Source organism: Monomorium pharaonis, chromosome 6 (assembly GCF_013373865.1).
Source record: "Monomorium pharaonis isolate MP-MQ-018 chromosome 6, ASM1337386v2, whole genome shotgun sequence".
NCBI lineage: Eukaryota > Metazoa > Arthropoda > Insecta > Hymenoptera > Formicidae > Monomorium > Monomorium pharaonis.
Genome location: NC_050472.1, coordinates 14,638,747 through 14,657,673, shown reverse-complemented (window position 1 = coordinate 14,657,673; position 18,927 = coordinate 14,638,747). Strand labels below are relative to the sequence as shown.

The 18,927-nt window shown below is 32.9% G+C and overlaps 1 protein-coding gene across 3 annotated transcripts in view; it reads right to left on the bottom strand.

Annotated features, from left to right (window-relative positions):
• Window positions 1-18,927, bottom strand: part of LOC105835795 (regulatory-associated protein of mTOR) — a 134,323-nt gene that overhangs the window by 6,842 nt on the left and 108,554 nt on the right. For all 3 annotated transcript variants that reach the window (XM_036288885.1, XM_036288887.1, XM_036288886.1), the window contains one exon: window positions 8,118-8,282. In XM_036288885.1, coding sequence (XP_036144778.1) covers window positions 8,118-8,282 — 165 coding nt within the window. The remainder of the gene's footprint in view (window positions 1-8,117; window positions 8,283-18,927) is intronic.

Sequence of the window (18,927 nt, the reverse complement as noted above, 5' to 3'; positions counted from 1 at the left end):
ACACTATCACATGTACAAAAATTGTCCGATTGGTTCCCCCCAAAGACATGGCGGATGCGCAGAAGAGATCGATGAAAACCTCAAAAAACCTCAAAGTGCTCCTACTAGTTATACTATGGTGAGACTACAGAGAAGAAGAGGAGAACGCTGGTGTACGAAAGCAGTACCTAAGAAAATGAAGGCAGATGGCGCTGGTGAATGAGTGAGAGGGCCGAGAAACAGTTGGCAGGACTGAGAGAAGTAACGGCAGTAGCGTGTTTGGGAACGCTGTGATCCTGGGCACGTGATTCGCCAGGGAAAAGGGATACGGTAAAGTGGAGAAAGAGAGAGGTGAAGCACGGCGGTCAAAAGTGTTAAAGTAGAAATAAAAAGCAGAAGAGTTAATACAAGGGAAGACGAAAAGAACGTTTTTGGCAGGAGAGCGGACGGTATGGAAGGCAAATGGCAGAAGTGGATCGTGCAATCGAGACGTCAATGCGTGACGGAAAGAGATAGAGAAAGGAGTAAGAGGAGGGAAAGAAAAGGAGCAAGATGTCAAGGGGATGAAGGGGCAGGAGAGGGCCAAGAGGAGGGGAGAAGCCGTGGAGGCCAGAGGACAGGAAGTACAATCGAAAGAGTGGGAGATTGAGGATGCGTACGAGCGAAGGAAGAAATTGTTACATCGCAAGGAGGAAAGGAGAAAGAAATGCAAGAAAAAGCAAAGATAGAGACAGGAGGAAGAGAGGAGAAGAGTTGCGCGGAGAAGCAGGAGGAAATCAAGGAAAAATTGGAGAAAGACAAGCGGCAAAAGGAGAAACGAAGGGAGAAGCGGAAGGAAAGGAAAAGAAAGAACGAACAAGGAGATCAAAGGAGGACAGGAAGAGCAATTGAGAGAGTGGGAGGTTGAGAGGATGCGTACGAGCAAAAAAGAAATTGTTATAGCGCGAGTCTGGAGAAGGAGGAAAGGAGAAAGAAGATGCAAAAGAAAGCAGAGATAGAGACAGAAGGAAAGAAGGAAGAGAGGGATTGCGCAAAGGAGCGAGTCAGGGAAAAATTAGAAAGAGAGACAGGCGGCAAAGAGAAGAAACGGGGGGGGGGCAGATGGAGAAGAAGAGGAACGAGCAAGGAGGAAAAAAGGAGGCCAGAGGAGGAGAGGGAGCATGACTGAAGGAGTAGGAGGTTAAGAAGATACGTACAAACAAAGGAAAAAATTTGTATTATATATGTATTGTAAAAAAAGCTGTAGAGAATGTAGAATATGTAAGAGAGTAGAAAAAAGAAATGATGTACGGGGTTTGGTTGCACCCCACAAAACACTCCGGCACTCCGTTTGGAAAACCCGGAATAAACTCTATCTATCTATTTATTATTTACTGAATTATTAATAAATAAAGTTGATCAATCAAACGGCGCGCGGTCGATGCAGAAGCGTAGCTTACCATGTGGCTCCACAGAATCTCCACGCGCTTATCACATATTCCCTTACTTAAAACTTTATTTTTATTTTTTATATTAACCCTTCGAGGTCACACTAGGTGGTTACCACCCATCGCTTAAATTCAACACATTATATCTTTCCGATTTAAGAAAAAATAATATTAGTAACGCCTTTTAATGGTAATTCAAGGTTTTATCTATGCTCTTGTACTATACTATACTATACTGAAAGTCGCGTTGGTTTGTTTTTGGCAGTCGTCCAAAGACAAGGTAGGGTTGTAGCCATCCCATGTGACCTCCGTGTAAGTTTTTTGTGTTTTTAGTAGTTCAAATTTTTGTATTTTTTGGTCTAAAAAGTGTAAAAGTATGATATAATACAGATTCTTATGCCTAGAATTTTTTAAAAATCTTTATGTTAATTTATTCTTTATGCAGTATAATAATATGCAGTATAATGGTCTATAATTTACGGCAGCGACCATATAAGATTTTTACAAAATGGACGTAATGATTTCAACGATGTTAATTCGGATGTCGAGGAAAATCATATTCAAAGAATCATATTCAAGCGATTCAGAGCAATCTGTGGACAAAATGGACAGTGATCTTGAAAATGTAACGTTAGATTAACGCATTCTAACATTGCGTGCACGCGATAGACCGCAATCTATTTTGCGAGGAAAAAATGGTTTTGCGTGGCGTACAAAATAGTGACGCTTAAGTAAATACTATCGTAACATGACTTTTCTATGAAAATATCTGTTTTTCAGTATACTAAAATACTCCTTTTTTTTCTAATGTTGAAAGATTCAAAAATTTTTTTAGGTACTAACGGTTTTAGATTTTTGCCTAAATAATATCAGAATACATTTTTTAAACATTCAAGTTTATCCATAAATTTTTTTATTACCATATCTTTGATAATTTCATAAATATAGCACTTTAAAAATGGCGATGGGTGGTAACCACCCAGTGTGACCTCGACGTTAGAAAAAAGAAGTGTGACCTCGAAAGGTTAATGAATGATTAAGTAAATAAATTCAAATTAATAAATAAATAGAGAAATAAATAACTAAATAAACTAATAAGTAAATAAATAAAAATAAATACAATTAGAAATTATTTCAATTCCTTATTATTTTTTATTTTTAGTTAATTATTTGTTTGTGTATTCGTATTTATTCAAAATATTTATTTGATACAATTACTTAATTCTCATAGTTGACTCAGCAACGATAAGCAAAATTAACTACAGAAAGTGTGTTATACATAGGTACAAAAAATAATTGTTCACAAAAAATATTAAAATAAACTGTCAGTAAACAATTTGTTTAACCAATTTTTTAAAAAATTATTTCAGAATGTGTCAATCATTAGAATGATTTGCGTGATTTTTTTTGCAGCGAAGAAGCTATCAATTTTTACTTAAAAACAGTTTTTAATAAAATGTTTAAACGATTTTTAAAATAATTTTTTAATATCGACGTGTATCATGCGTTTCTTATGCAATTTTGGATAAAGTTCCGAAAACGACTTACTTCCGATTTTTTTGAAACTATGTATTCTTACGTATTTTGGGACTCTGATTACGAATATGATAGTGAATATTGGCGCAAATTTGATTTTCATGGAAAAAATCATAAAAAAACCGTAAAAATCATGGTTTTTAAAAAATTATTTCAGAATGTGTCAATCATTAAAATGATTTGCATGATTTTTTTTGCAGCGAAGAAGCTATCAATTTTTACTTAAAAACAGTTTTCAAAAAAATGTTTAAACGATTTTTTCCATTTATTTCCGTAAATAATGGAAATTTCTAAAAATACTTTAAACAAAAGTTGTAGATCTCATCGAAATACATATTTTATGACCTATGTATTTTTGCCATGAAAACAGTAGTTTTTGAAAAAAACGACGTAAATGTTCAAAACTTTATACAACTCATTTAACACACGTCGGCTCCGCCCCTCCCTCTGTAACTCCTTACTATTTTTTTCCTAACTCTAACCCAATCAATTTTAAGTCGTTATTTTAACCACAATTTCAAATCTGAAATCGCAAACCCATGTGGTACAGTACAAGCGTGGACGTCGTTTCGCTCTGTAAACATAGGGAGGGGGTAAACTACCACAAAAAACTAAAATATTGAAGAGGGTCATGAAGACAGTAAGTGGCCCTCGTTACGCGCGGGCAGGGGAGGGGCTCCGCCCCTGCACCCCCTACCCGTTTTTTCCCTAACTCTAACCCAACCAGTTTTATGTCGCTATTTTAGCCACAATTTCAAATCTAAAGTCGCAAACCCATTTGGTACAGTACAAGCGTGAATCTTGTTTTGTTCTGTAAACATGGGGAGGGGGTAAACCTCGCTACGCGTGGAAAAACGCAAACCCATATGGTGTAAAGAACGCATTGGCAAAGTGAAGGGAAAGAGATTTACTTCCAATTTCAATAAAACTTAGTGAAAATCTTTTTTTTATAAATCTTTTTTTTATATGTTTATAATTCTGGTTGTGTTATTTACATACTTAATTATATACAGGGTGTCTGGTATTTTTTTATGGAATGTTCATGAGCAGGTAGAGCGCATGAAACTGAACAAAAAAGTCCTTACCGTTTTTCCATTTTCGCAATAGTTAACAAGTTAGTGACTTGTAAAATTTTCTGTATTAGCCCGGTCTACCGGCACATAGACAGGGAATATATACATACGCGAGCTAAAAAATAATCACTTTGTGACAAAAAAATGATTATTTCTTAATTCAAGAAATTTTTGTATGTAATTTGTGTGTGTGTGTCTATGTGTCTATCATCAAAAAAATATTTTTTATTAAAAATAATCGTTATTTGTTAAAAAAATAAATTTAGTAATTACTTCTTTAAGCATTAAAACTGATATTTTTTGTACACATGTATGTACACGTACACACATACTTTTTGTCGTTAAAAAATTTTATTTTCATTAAAAAAGGTAAACTATCATAACTCGAAGGGAGAATTTAGCGTTATGCGTCGTTTGTGCGTAGCCATTGTCGCTTGTTGTAACAATTCCCCCCGCGCGCCTAGCAATCTCAAGGTTCAAGCGCTGGGGAGGGGCAGCCGCCGCGGCCGGGCGCTCAGCGCGCTTGCATTTGCCGGTAGGCCGGACTAATACAGAAAATTTTACAAATCACTAACTTGTTAACTATTGCGAAAAGGGAAAAACGATAAGAACTTTTCTGTTCAGTTTCATGCGCTCTACCTGCTCATGAACATTCCATAAAAAAATACCAGACACTCTATATATATATATACAGGGTGTTCCAGATTAACCGGAGGAGCCGGCATGTACGTATTCCTCATGAAAAACTGAGTCGAAAATGTCAGTAGCAAAATCTTGAGGGATCATTAGTTTTCAAATGGTAAGCCTTTGAAACCTTCCAACCACAGGCCGTGAAGCTCGCGCTGTCAGGCGCGACGCAACTAAGCGGCCGGCTAGTCGCTTTGACGAGTATCGCTAAACGGTACCGAACGAATATAAATCTGTGAAATCTCTATTAATATTTGTTGCTGTATTCTTAAATCGAGTCCAATTTAATTGACAAAAAATAATATCAATTGTAAATTCGATAAAACGCCATTTATATCAATAAAAATTATGTGTTTCTGAAATACGTTTTATGTATAAATAAATTAATAAATAAAATCAATATTAATTAAATTATTTAATCAAATAATATTAAAAACATCAGTCGACAACATTTCCAAAACTTTTTTTCAAAAAGTTCTGTCACAAACAGTATTAAAAAACATTTACATTTGAAATTCGCATTTGATGTAAATAAATATTTCATATTTAGGAAATGAAATGAACGAAATTCCGAATTATGATATAAGAGGAAAAGAAAGTAATACTGTGAAGGCATCGACGTAAGTAAATAATAAGTATTATTATTACAAATTACATTTTGAATAATATTTTAGAAACTTTTAGAGTAGGTGTTCGAAATGGCCACCACCCATTTCAATACAAAGCTGAGCACGTCTAATCAAATTTTCTCTCGATCGTTGTATCATTTCAGGCGTAATGGTTGCAAGCGCCTCATCAATTAAAAGTTTAAAAAGTTTAAAAGTTTAATATTTTTCTAAAATATTATTCAAAATGTAATTTGTAATAATAATACTTATTATTTACTTACGCCGATGCCTTCCTTTTCCTCTTATATCATAATTCGGAATTTTGTTTATTTCATTTCCTAAATATGAAATATTTATTTACATCAAATGCGAATTTCAAATGTAAATGTTTTTTAATACTGTTTGTGACAGAACTTTTTGAAAAAAAGTTTTGGAAATGTTGTCGACTGATGTTTTTAATATTATTTGATTAAATAATTTAATTAATATTGATTTTATTTATTAATTTATTTATACATAAAACGTATTTCAGAAACACATAATTTTTATTGATATAAATGGCGTTTTATCGAATTTACAATTGAATATATTTTTTGTCAATTAAATTGGACTCGATTTAAGAATACAGCAACAAATATTAATAGAGATTTCACAGATTTATATTCGTTCGGTACCGTTTAGCGATACTCGTCAAAGCGACTAGCCGGCCGCTTAGTTGCGTCGCGCCTGATAGCGCGAGCTTCACGGCCTGTGGTTGGAAGGTTTCAAAGACTTACCATTTGAAAACTAATGATCCCTCAAGATTTTGCTACTGACATTTTCGACTCAGTTTTTCATGAGGAATACGTACATGCCGGCTCCTCCGGTTAATCTGGAACACCTTGTGTATATATATGTATGTATAAAATAAACGTACTTAAACATAGTTAAAAGCATTAAAATTAACTAATAAAACTCGACGTGTGTTAGATGAATTGTATAAATTTTGGAACATTTAACGTCGTTTTTCTCAAAAACTGTTTTTATGGCAAAAATAAATAAGACATAAAATATGTATTTCGATGAGCTCTACAACTTTTGTTTGAAGTATTTTTAGAAATTCCCATTATTTACAAAAATAAATGGAAAAAACCATGATTTTTATGGTTTTTCATGGTTTTAAAAGTCAAATTTACGCCAATATTCACTGTCATATTCATAATCAGCGCCCCAAAATACGTAAGAATACGTAGTTTCAAAAAAATCGGAGGCAAGTCGTTTTCGGAACTGTACCCACAATTTTTCCCGTAGAATTTAGTGTTATTATTTTAAATTCAAATAATAAAAATAATTCGTATATCTAAAAGTCTATCCAGTCAATCAAATCTAGTAGATCAAAAATATTATCTAGAATTTCTGATTTTTTTCCTTAAAGAAAAACCATACACTTGGCGCTTTTTTTACCGTTTTAAAAAAGTAATTTTTTTGGAAAATGTATACAAGGTGATTGAAGTCTACAATGCCCGTCCACTGCGCATTTATTTGCACATCTAGTCGAATCGAATTGTTTCCCGTTCGTTGTATTTCCATGCTTTCTATTTTTTTATAATGTTTGTACGTTTATAGTCACTTTGTATACTATATATTTAATAATATATACATATGCATTATGTATATATGTATATAAATAATAAAATGCGTATATATTTAAAGTTTATATATATAGTGCCCTTCCGATCATTTTAAAACTTAAATATGTCACACTAAAGAAGTCATAGATTTTTTTCTATAAAGAATTGTGATAATACCCTATCTGAATCCTATAGAAAAAAATTTGTTTAAATTCTGACAATTTTACCCGTATTTTTTGAAAAAAAATTCCATAATTTTTTTATAACACTGTGAGGATATTAAAACCTATAACATTTTTTTTTAATCAAAATCGGTTTAACCATTTTCGAGAAAAAATTTTTTTGTCGATTTTTCTTTTCCCCACAACTCTCATAAAAATTATTTTTCAGATATAATACTTTGAGGAAATTTAATCTCACATAAACGCCAACTTTATGTAAAAATCTCAATCAAATCCGGGGACAGCACACACATGCTTATCCTGTTATGCTCTTTGACTTATTGATCAATATGTTTCAATTTATGCTCACAAATAACTTGTGTCGGCTCTAAATTGGCATTAATCTTACATATATGTCAGTTTTAATACTCCGTTGGTTACCGATAAGCTAGATATCCGATCGATATCAGATTATGTATATGCACACGTGTACCCCGAAAATCTTGGCAATGTAAAAGGGGCCCTAGCACCACCTGTTGTCTAAAAGTAACATCTCGTAGAAATACGGAGTAACCGAGAGCGAGAGAAATTCGGGGCAACGCTTCAAAAGGGGTAGTTAGCGAAGGACCGTCTAACTCAAAATATATATTGTCGGAAACTGTCCGAGTAATTTTCATATAAGTGCAAAGTTTGTATTAGCGGCCATAGAACCCATAAATTGTCAGAACATTAAAGTGAAGATATCTAAAGGGATGTTGTACACTAAGTTCGCGGGAACTCTAGGTGAAACGATATCCTGTCCTTTCTCTACCATTCCTGTCAAACACGAGTGCCATTAATCGGTTCCAAAAGAGGAAGATCTTACATATATTTAAATTAAAAATTCAAAAATTAGAAATTAAATTAGAAATTTAAAAAAACCTGAAAAATAAAAACATGTTAACATAATCACAAGTTCGGCAACACTTTATTTAATTACACTCCTGTATATAAAATATAAAATATAATAACGTGGTAAAAACTCCTTTAAACCAACCTGTGCCGTCAACGTCAATACACGTGGTACAACAATCAGCGCCCGTTGGAATATCTTGTTTCTTTAATTCAGTTTCCACATCCCAGAGTCTTACAATGCGAACGTCGCCCGTTACTGCTAGAGTGAGCGATTTCTGCTCCCATTTTGTAATGAGTCGTGCCGTTACTGCAAACAGATTATTCACCATTTTAAATATGTGCACATATCATTATTCTAAAACAATACTGTTCAGAATTTGTAACTTTTGACAGAAAATTGCAATGTGTCAATTCCATGTCTATTACTTTTTCTATTCTAAATTTCACATAATGTGTAATGCTTGTTTCTAAATCTAAGAAATAAATGTAATATTATTAAAAGTTTTTGATGTATATATCATTCATTTAAAAGTATAAAATATTATTAATATTATAAGACAAGATAAATGGTCCAATTACAATGTTCCAAATACTGGTATATAAAATGATTCAAAACAACCTTTTGTCTTTAAAATGTCGTATTTATGACTTAATTCTGAGACAATTTTTTTCTTTTCCAAAATAAAGTCTAAAAATGATTTTTTGAATCATTAAAAGAAATAGTTGTTGTATTACGGGTCAGGTATAAAAAATAGATAAGGACAAAGCAATTCACCATCAAACATGAGCGTTTACGCAAGGCGTTTAGTAAGATCAATCAATAGCTACTTATACACGCATGCACATTAACACGTTTTTAAAAAAAAGATTGTCTCAAAATTAGATTAGAAATACAACATTTTAAAAACAAATATTTTTTAATAAAGATAAAGTTAAGATTGCCTATTTGGTCTGCAGCAAATCTTGGTACTAAAGAGCCTAGCGGAATAAGCACGTAAAATCTCCCGCAGATATTGAGTTCAAATTCATGCCATAAATTTACATTAATGTGATATAAAATTTTCTTAAATAATAACTTGATTTCTCTATTGTTTTAGGAGATATGGAAGGGGAAAGAAACATTAAAAGACAATTTTCTCAAAAACAACTCAATTTCGATTAAAAAAAAAATGTTATAAATATTAATGAGATAATTTTCCAAAGAAATTTAAAAAAATTGTTTTAAAAAAATAAAAAAATTTTTGTTTTTCACAATTTTTTTGAGATTATTTTTTAATTCACACTAACCCTATTTTACACAAATATCCTCATGTAGAGATGTGCGTATTCATTTTATAAGTTATTGTTCTTTTTCATTTGTCTATCTGCATAGTGATTATTAAATGTGTTCAATTTTAAGTTCATGTAAACAATGTCTGCTTTTCTTTAGTACACACTGCGTTTCTAATAAGGTTGGCAATTCTGCTCCTTTTCTTTTCATGAAATAATCTATGTTACAGCTACTTTATGGTCTCTTCAACTAACTATGTAAGAACTATAACAGCGCACAGAAAAGAACGCGTGGCTTGTACATAAATAAAGAGAACTTCCCTTGTAATACGTATTCTCTTTCGTCTAAACCCAACACTCTATAACATATATTTTTACTCAATTTTTTCAAGTGGTGCAACATAGTGAAAAAAAAATAAAAATTGCTCTGATGACGCTGTACTATAGTAGTTTGGACTCCCATAAACTTGGCACACCATATTTAAAAACCCAAAAGTTTCTTTGGAGTTCTAGTATTCTTTCGAATAGTTTTACACTTTTCTGTAAAAATTTTCAAGAGTTTTGCTATTAAAAAATTGAATTTAAAGATATAGTGCACTAAGTTCACACAGCGCACCAAATCGTAAAAATCAATTATTTCTTAAAAGTTCTAGCTTGTTTTACAATAGTTCTACGGATCGTAATAGTTTATATCAATAGTTCTATCGAATTAATTTTAAAAAATAATAATTAAAAAATCTAAGGTGCTAACCTTCCATGGCATTAAAAAAAAAAAAACTTTTAATTATTTTTCTATAGTTCTCAAAGAGTTCTATAGTTCTTAACTATTTCAACGCATTTTGCAAAGTTTCATCAATTAATTTTAATTAATTATTTAAGTCGATCCATCTACGAGACGTACACCCAAAAAATTTTTTGCTAATATAGATAGATTTCTTAATATTACAACCAAAATGTATCGCTAAGTTTAATATCTGTTAGAATTTTGGCTGTCACGTATAGAATTTGAAAATTCTGTTTCTATCAGCTAAATTAATTAGATATAATACATATACATATCATAGTATTTTCTAATTATTTATCTATCTCAGTTAGATTTTACACATATAATTTTTGTTAAAGTTGAAAGGTCATTTTTTTGAGTATATGCTGACAGTTCATATTATTTTTTTGACAGTTCCCGACAGTTCTTGTATAATTCCAACTATTTCAATGCATTTTACAAAGATGTCAATTTACTATCTAAACAAGTTAAAATTATCAAAAAATACCAAAAAATCTGCTCGCTATGATAACACTTTACTCTTTTAATACTCCTTACCTAAGTAGTGCACCATGCTTGCAGCGTCACTAGAACAATTTTTTTCACTATATTGCCTCACTTTAAAAAATTAAGCAAAAATATATGTTATAGAAGATATTCTAAAGAATATTTATGCTAAATATGATTGGCGTAAATCAAAAACATAACCTCCCCCCAAAAAACTTTAAATAAAAAAAAATTTTTCAATCTCCATTTTTTGTCAAAAAATTGTTGGAAAAATTATCTTATTGGTATTCATAACATATATTTTTTTATCATTTCAAAATCGGTCGAGTAGTTTCCAAGAAAATTGACTTTTTTATTTTTCTTTTCCCCTCCGTATTTCCTAAAACAATAGAGATATCAAATTATTATTTAAGGCAATTTTATATCACTGATGTAAACTTATAGCACAAATTTGAATCAAATATCTGCATGAGCAAATTTTACATGCTTATTCCGCTAGGCCCTTTAATTTTTTTTATTAATTTAATATTCATTCTTAGCTCACAAACTACACACCGACAATTTCGTTAATCTTAAAAAAGTTACTAGCTAGATATCAATGCTTAGAAGCATCTTTAAAATACCCCCTTATCCGAAAAAATTGTTAATAACACACAAAAAAATAAAAGTTGTGTTCGGCGGACTAAAGCATGTTTTTGAGGTCGCTAAATCCAAATCCGAAACCCGTTTTGATCCATCACGTCAGGATTTTTCTCTAATTTAAAATAACCGTTAAAGTGACACTTTTCGGACTAAACTATAATCTTGATTAAAACTATTAGGAAAAAAGCATATTCTTATATTTTTAAGTTGCTGAATTTAATTTTAACATTAGATTTACCCTATAAAATTCAACATTCAAACAAAAATTAGCCATCATATTTACAAAGTATAAAGCAAGACAGTAGACTCCCAAAGGTACATTATCACAGAAAAAAATAAATCTGACTTTCTAATCTTCATTTATATGCTATCTATATTTATATGCTATCTTGACCTTGAGTAGATCTGTTACCTCCTTTCCGTCTTGCCCTGGGTTTTGTGAGTTTGAAAATCTACTGTCTTGGTTTATATTTTGCTTATATTCTGTCTTAGTTTATAAACACAATAGTTAATTTCTGTAAAATGTCGAACCTCATGTGGTAAATATAATGTAAAAATCAAATTCATCAATCCCAGTGAAACGCACGTCTGTGGTAATATTAATTAATTAATATTATTTATTTTAAAGCTAGAGTCGCAGAATAGTCAAATGTGAAAGAGAGGGACAGAAAGAGAAAGAAACAAAAAAAAGAACACTTTTAAAGGTAACGAAAAGGAATAACAGGTGAGGGTGAGAGAGATTGATTGATTGATTGATTGATTGTATTTATTATGCCCGAGCATGGCTGTAGGGCAAAGGAGTATAATCAGAAATATAATTTTGACAATAATCAACACTGAATGTTATAGTAAACTTATGATCTAACCTAAGCTAATAGAATAAAATAAAATAAAGTAAGCAAACGCAAGCTTCAAAACTGATAAATGAAACAATTACCAGAAATATAATAAGAATCTACGTTGTACTGTTAGCAGAATCCAGCAATCTGGACGCCGATATAGATAATGTTCGCTACAATTTAACATAACAATAGTACATGGTCTAATGGCATACAGGTAAAGTAAAAAAGTATAATCAAAATAAGTATAAACTAGGAGTACAAAGTGGCAAAGAGAGCAGACTTAGCAAGTAAAAACGCAAAAACAATAGTTTATAGTATAGCTTCGTTTACAAAGTAGGTATGAGACCTGGACTGCAAGAAACATAAAAAGTAGGGCATAGCACAAATGCACGACGTACAGTGTAGTAAGACAAGCAGGAAAACATCAAGCAGTAAAGCACTAGTAAAGCTAATATAGACAATTCAGTAACTAATTGATAAAGTAAGGTCAAGTCTGACTTGGCCACGAAGTAATCAGTAAGCAGATTGCAGGTATAAGTAAAGTAAGCACTAAGTAGCAGCTCAAGCAAACTCAGAAGCGATCAAGAACAACCGAAGAAGATCCTTGAAAGTAGCCAAGGAAGGTGCCGAAGTAATATGATCAGGAAGGGAATGCCAGAAATAAATAGAAGATAGCCTGAAGAAGTTTTTGTAAGTAGCAGTTCTATGGGAAGGAATGTGGAAGGTCTGTGATAAAGAGTGCAAAGAACGCTCGGATCTTCTTAATGTTGGGTCAGGGGGGGTGAAAAGTTCATATAGATAAGAACGAGAAGTCATGTAAAGAATACGATAAGTTTGACATCCAAGAAAAAACAACCTTCTGTTCTCCACCGAAACCAATCCCAGACGACGCCCTGAACGGTGTGATATGCTCATCACGCCGAAGATTAAAAATAAATCTAACACAGCAGTTCACCAGCCTTTGCAGCCTGACATTGAGTTCACCACTGAGCCCATGATACACCAGACTACAATAGTCAATGTGAGGCAAAATTAGAGTAACGACAAGCTTGATTCTGAGCTTCTCAGAGAGCGAGTTCTTGTTAAATTTGAGCCTGTAAAGGGCACGATGCACACACTGAGAGACGTGCAAGACATGCCTTTTCCATGAGAGGTCAGACATTAGCGTGATTCCAAGATTACGCACCTCACTTACAAAGGGTAATGACGTCAGGCCCACAGTAACCGGCGGCAAGCGAGAAACGTCAATGCTGGAAGCATACGCCCGGCTGGAAAAGATAATGACCTTGGATTTTTCAAGGTTAAGCTTTAAACCATTTGCCCCAGCATATTCAAATATGGCATGAACATCTTGAGAAATCAATCTCAAACCCTGAAGAATTTCTGCTGGCGGACAAGACAAATAAATCTGTAGATCATCAGCAAACAGCATATGTTTTGAATTCGACAAGGCATCACCAATGTCATTGACGAAGAGGGAGAACAAAAGCGGGCCCAGCACAGAACCTTGAGGAACACCCAAAGACGTAGAAAGCCAACTCGAACAGCCCCCCTCATCGTCAACAACAGCCTGCAAACGACCAGTCAGGTAATGAAAAAACCAGCATAATACTACATCAGAAAACCCAAGACACTTAAGCTTCACAAGCAGCCGCAAGTGCGGAACAGTATCAAATGCCTTGCTAAAATCAAAGAGAACCATAATCGTGGCCAGTCTATCATCGATTCCCTCTCTAATGTCATCACAGACACGCAAAAGAGCAGACTGGGTGCTGTAGCCAGAGCGGTAAGCAGATTGTCTGGGATCCAGAAGATCATACTCATCCAAATAAGACTTGATTTGTTCGGCGACCACTCTTTCAAGTAACTTAGACAACTCAGGCAAATTTGCGATCGGTCGAGTATCAGATGGAGACAAGGGAGTGCGAATTTTAGACAAATGCCGAATCAGCGCACGCTTCCAGATAGAGGAAAACGAAGCGGACTCAAGAGAGCCGTTAAATAGCGCCACAAGCCACGACGACACACAAGGCCAAGCGATTCGCAGAATTTAAAGAGAAATCCCATCCGAACCTGAGGCATAAGAATGAAAGGATTTGGCTGCTATCAGATCGAAAATCGTCTGTGGTGATACCGAAGAAAAATTAAACTCAGGACGATGTAGTGTACGAGGAAGACCTGAAATAGTCGAACTAAAAGCAACGAGATTAAGCGGTATCCCACCAGAGACAGAGGCGTAATATGAGTTCAGTTGATCAGGTAGGAAGAAACGTAGAAGAGAAACAAGAACCGATTTAACAAGCCCAAGACGAGCTAACTCTCTCCAAAGCTTAGCAGGTTCCACAATATCACTCAATGTAGCCAAAAGGAATTCACTCTTGGCACGTCTAATATCCGCATTGAGCTTACTTCTGAACAGTCTAAATCTGGCATAACCCAGAAGACTATTCGCACGCCTGGCCTGCTTATATAACAGGTTGCGGTCTCGCAAGCGACCTTTGAGCTCAGTGGAGAGCCATCGCGCTGGAGGTTTTCTGACAGTGAATTTCCTCGCAGGAGCAAAATTATCCTGAGCTTCCCGGAGAGTGCAAGAAAGTAAGTCGCTAGACTACTGCACATCAACTACGTCTGACAGGACGCCAGGATTAGTGTGAGCATTAGTCACCCTGGCATCGAGGAAATCATGAAAATCTGCAATAATGATTCCTCTATAGCAGCGACGATAAACAGAACGCTCTCTGTCTGTTTCCACATTAAACGAGAGAGAAAGCTCCAGAAGATCGTGTCCCGCAATAAACGGACTTGAGGATTTGGAGTAAGATTTGATCTTGTCAGGATCATCAACAATGAAAACATCCAGCCATGAATTTGAGGTAGCCGTATGATGAGTAGCCTCTGAGCGGACAATCTGCAACGAATGAGCAAACATAAGATCCTTCAGGTGATTAGCTTCAAAGCTATTATTTAATAAGTCACAGTTTAAATCTCCTCCAATAATTATGTTATTGTATAGATGAGAAACACTGGAAAGTTTCTCAACAAATTTATTAAGAAGGTGTCCCTTCGGTCTTCTATAAACTGAAGCAAACAGAATCGACACACCATCCGGTAGACGAATGTCAATGATCAAATATTCGACATCATCAATAAGATCACTTTCAGACACAGCAACGACCGCGGCTCTGAGAGTTGTGGACATAGCAGGCCACACCGCCGCCCGCACGTCCAACACGATCATTTCTAATTAAAAAATAATCACTTAAGGTAACAAGATCATCGGATACTCCTGCATGGAGCCAAGTTTCGGATATAGATATCACATGATGGAAGTGCGTACAGAAATGCAGCCTTACAAAATCCATATGCCCACGTAGTGAATTTGCATTGAATTGAGCAATACGAATATGTTTGGACTCTAATTCCGAATTACCTAGCATGACAGATGACGGTGAAGAAACAGAAGGAGCATGTCATGTCAACTTATCAAGGTCAGCCACCGAGTCCACTCAAATCACAGGCTCGCCATCCGAGCGCCTAACACTAACACGACCTCCACTGACCCAGACATAACGATACGATCGCTCCCTGGCAGCATGCTTGGTTTGCTTCAGCAACTCATAAATGTTTTTGGGAAGCAGCTCATTCACATAAATATTACTTCCAGAGTCGTTCTCACAAACGTCTCTTTGCGCCAGCACACGACACGCGCGTTTCTTCAAGATGACAGCATCACGAACAGCAGCAGAGGCCAAGGTGACAAAAAGCAAAACGATGGAAGAGGCCGGCAAAGAATTATGAGGCGATCCGCGACGCGACTTACGAGCGACGGCCCTAACATCTAAGATATGGCACGTCAACTCAGGGATACCGAGCTTCGAAAACACGTTGCGCACAATAGCCAAGGAGGTGACAGACGCTGCGGATGGCACACCAGATATAATCAGCACATTGTTAGTTTGGTTGTGCGAGGCCGATTCAGACGATCCTTGATGCTTCCTCATGTCACTGACATCACGCGCAAGGGCGGCAGAGAGAAAGAGAGAGAGAGAGAGAGAGAGAGAGAGAGAGAGAGAGAGGGGGGGGGAAGGGAAATAACATTGTGTATTAATGTATAATATTATGTATATCTATATACGTATTCTTATGTGTATATACATGATATACGCATGTATGTGTATTTTTTATGTAATAATATAAAGAATATGCTTTTTTTATCAAGTATTTCATATTTGATATATTTTTATATGTAATTGTATCATCACATCTCTTTCTATGTTAATTATTACATCTTTTATAATTATAATTTTAAAAACTTTGTCAAGAAAGTTAAAGTAATAATATAATTCTCAAATGTATAAGTAAAAAAATTTGTTTAAACTTCTTTTCAGAGTAAATACGCTTCTGAAAAACAGTAAGCATTTGTACCTATACAGCATACAACATCCAATGGACATCCGAGTTTGATCTTTATTTTCTTCAAATAATTTTTTTTCGACATGTAATAGAAATGATAGCATGTATAAGAAAAACATTTTCTTGAAAATTGGGTTAGATTTGGTCCAAAATTCACGAGCTTATGAACTTCAGCTGTATCATTCTTCGTTGCCTCAATAAAGTCAGGTAAATAATAATCAAAAAGAATAGACGCGCTTTCAACTTTGAATAATAATATAAAGATCAAAATCATCTAAAATTTTTTTAAATATAATAAAATCTCTCATTTTTACACATTCTTGTAGTTGATATTAAAATAATAATAATATGAGTTTTTTAAACTTGTTTTATAAATATGGTTATTTGACAATCCAAAATTGTTTTTAAAATATGTGTTATATATTTAAAAACTAAAGAGACTAAAATTAAACCTATTTAAATCATTAAAAAATGTTTTTAAATGTGTGAGTGTGTGGAGTATTAAAATATATAAAATATACGAAGAACATCTAAAAATTATTTTAATTTTAAATTTTAATTATTTAATTAACTATACATGTAATATCTATAAAATTGTTACAAACATCTGATTCTTTTTATAAATGTTAAACATTTATTTAAAAGAATAAAATAATAATATAATGTTTCTATATAACAATAATATAATAAAGAAGGTGATAATATAACCACCCATTTATATTTTATTTAATAACTTTGTTAATAATCAATGTTTTGAATTGAAATTTTAGAATTATATTCATCAAAGTGTTGCTCGTTAAATTTTCAATTTAAAGTTCCAAAATATTTGTTATATTATATATATATTATTTATAAAAATGTAACAATACTGCATAATGGACTGAAGAGAAATAGGGAGGCTAATATGGCTACCACAAAAATAAATGTAAAAAAATTGATTTTGTTTAAAAAGGACACAGTATTTTGTTAGAAACATATATATTTATATAAAATAAGTTGTTATATCGAAACAGGTGATTTTTATTCACGTTCCATAAAAGTTAAATAAAAATAACCTTATTCATAAATCTAAAGAACTATATTCATATAAAGAATTTTAAAAAATTAATAGCTTTAATTAAGCCTTTAATCAATTTATCGAGGAATTTTGTCGATATGGAGATCTCGAATATGACTATATTACTAACACACTTAGATGGCCATATTAACAACATCCTATATCATCGTTTAATTTTGTATAACTCGAAATACATTTGGGTAATAATGCGGTTAAGTTTAAAAAGAATGAGGAAGTATGTGTAATTAAATGTGCCTTAAAAATTTTTCGAAATTCTTAAAAGTAAAAATGTTTTATAACAAATGTTGATTGTTGTGTTTTGTCATATTAGCATCATTATATAACAGTAGGCTACTAACAAATGATATCATAAATAATTACTAGAATTCGTCAGCTAATAACGGAGATAATATGGGTGATCATATTATCCGCATCATATTACCACCTTCTCCTCTATTTATTTCATAAAATTGCTCTTGAGAAAAAGAAATAAAAACACTTTATTTAAAGCTGAAGAGATTGAAGAATAGAAAAGAAAGGGAAAGAGATGGAATAAAAGAACTAAGGAAGAATACAATAATAAGTAAAAAAATTGTGCAATAATGTTATGTTACATGTTGTTATGTATGATTATAATTTTTAAATCTTCGATACATAATTTAATTAGAAATAGAAAAGAAAAAAAAAGAAAAAAAATATTACGTGGAAAAAAGCATGTTAATAATTTGTCATTATTTTTTTATGATACTAATTGATTTTGGGTTGTCAAATTTGTGTTTTGTGATTTACTTTACATTGTATAATTTTAAATATAATTTTAATTAAATTGTATAAAAACCAAAAAAAAGAAAGAGAAAAAAAAGATAAACAGAAAAAGAGAACAAAAGAAAATTAAAAATAGTTAAAAAAATAAAAAGAAAAAAGAATAAAATAAAGTTAGACATGTACATAAATTATAATTAATGTGTAAGTAAATAATTTGGTATCTAAGAAAATATTAAAAAGTTTGTTATTGTCAAATTCTTATGCAAACTTTGAAAATTTATATCTGGCAACATGAATATTATAGATGAAATATATATATATATTTTTTTATAAAAAAAAAAAATTTAACTAAAAATAACAAGAGAAAGAAAAAAAACACAAAAGAGAATTGATAAAAAAATAGAAAGAGAAAGTAAGAGAAAAAGAAAAAAGAAATAAGAAAGAAATAAGAAAGACATATAATAACAAACTAGGGAATAACATCATGTGTAATAATGTTTATATATGTACGTATATGCATATAAACATGTATGTATGTACACGCACGCACGCACGCACGCACGCACGCACACGCACGCACGCACGCACGCACGCACGCACGCACACGCACGCACGCACGCACGCACGCACACACACACACACGCACGCACGCACACACGTTTGTGTATTTTTTTATGTAATAATACAAAAAGTA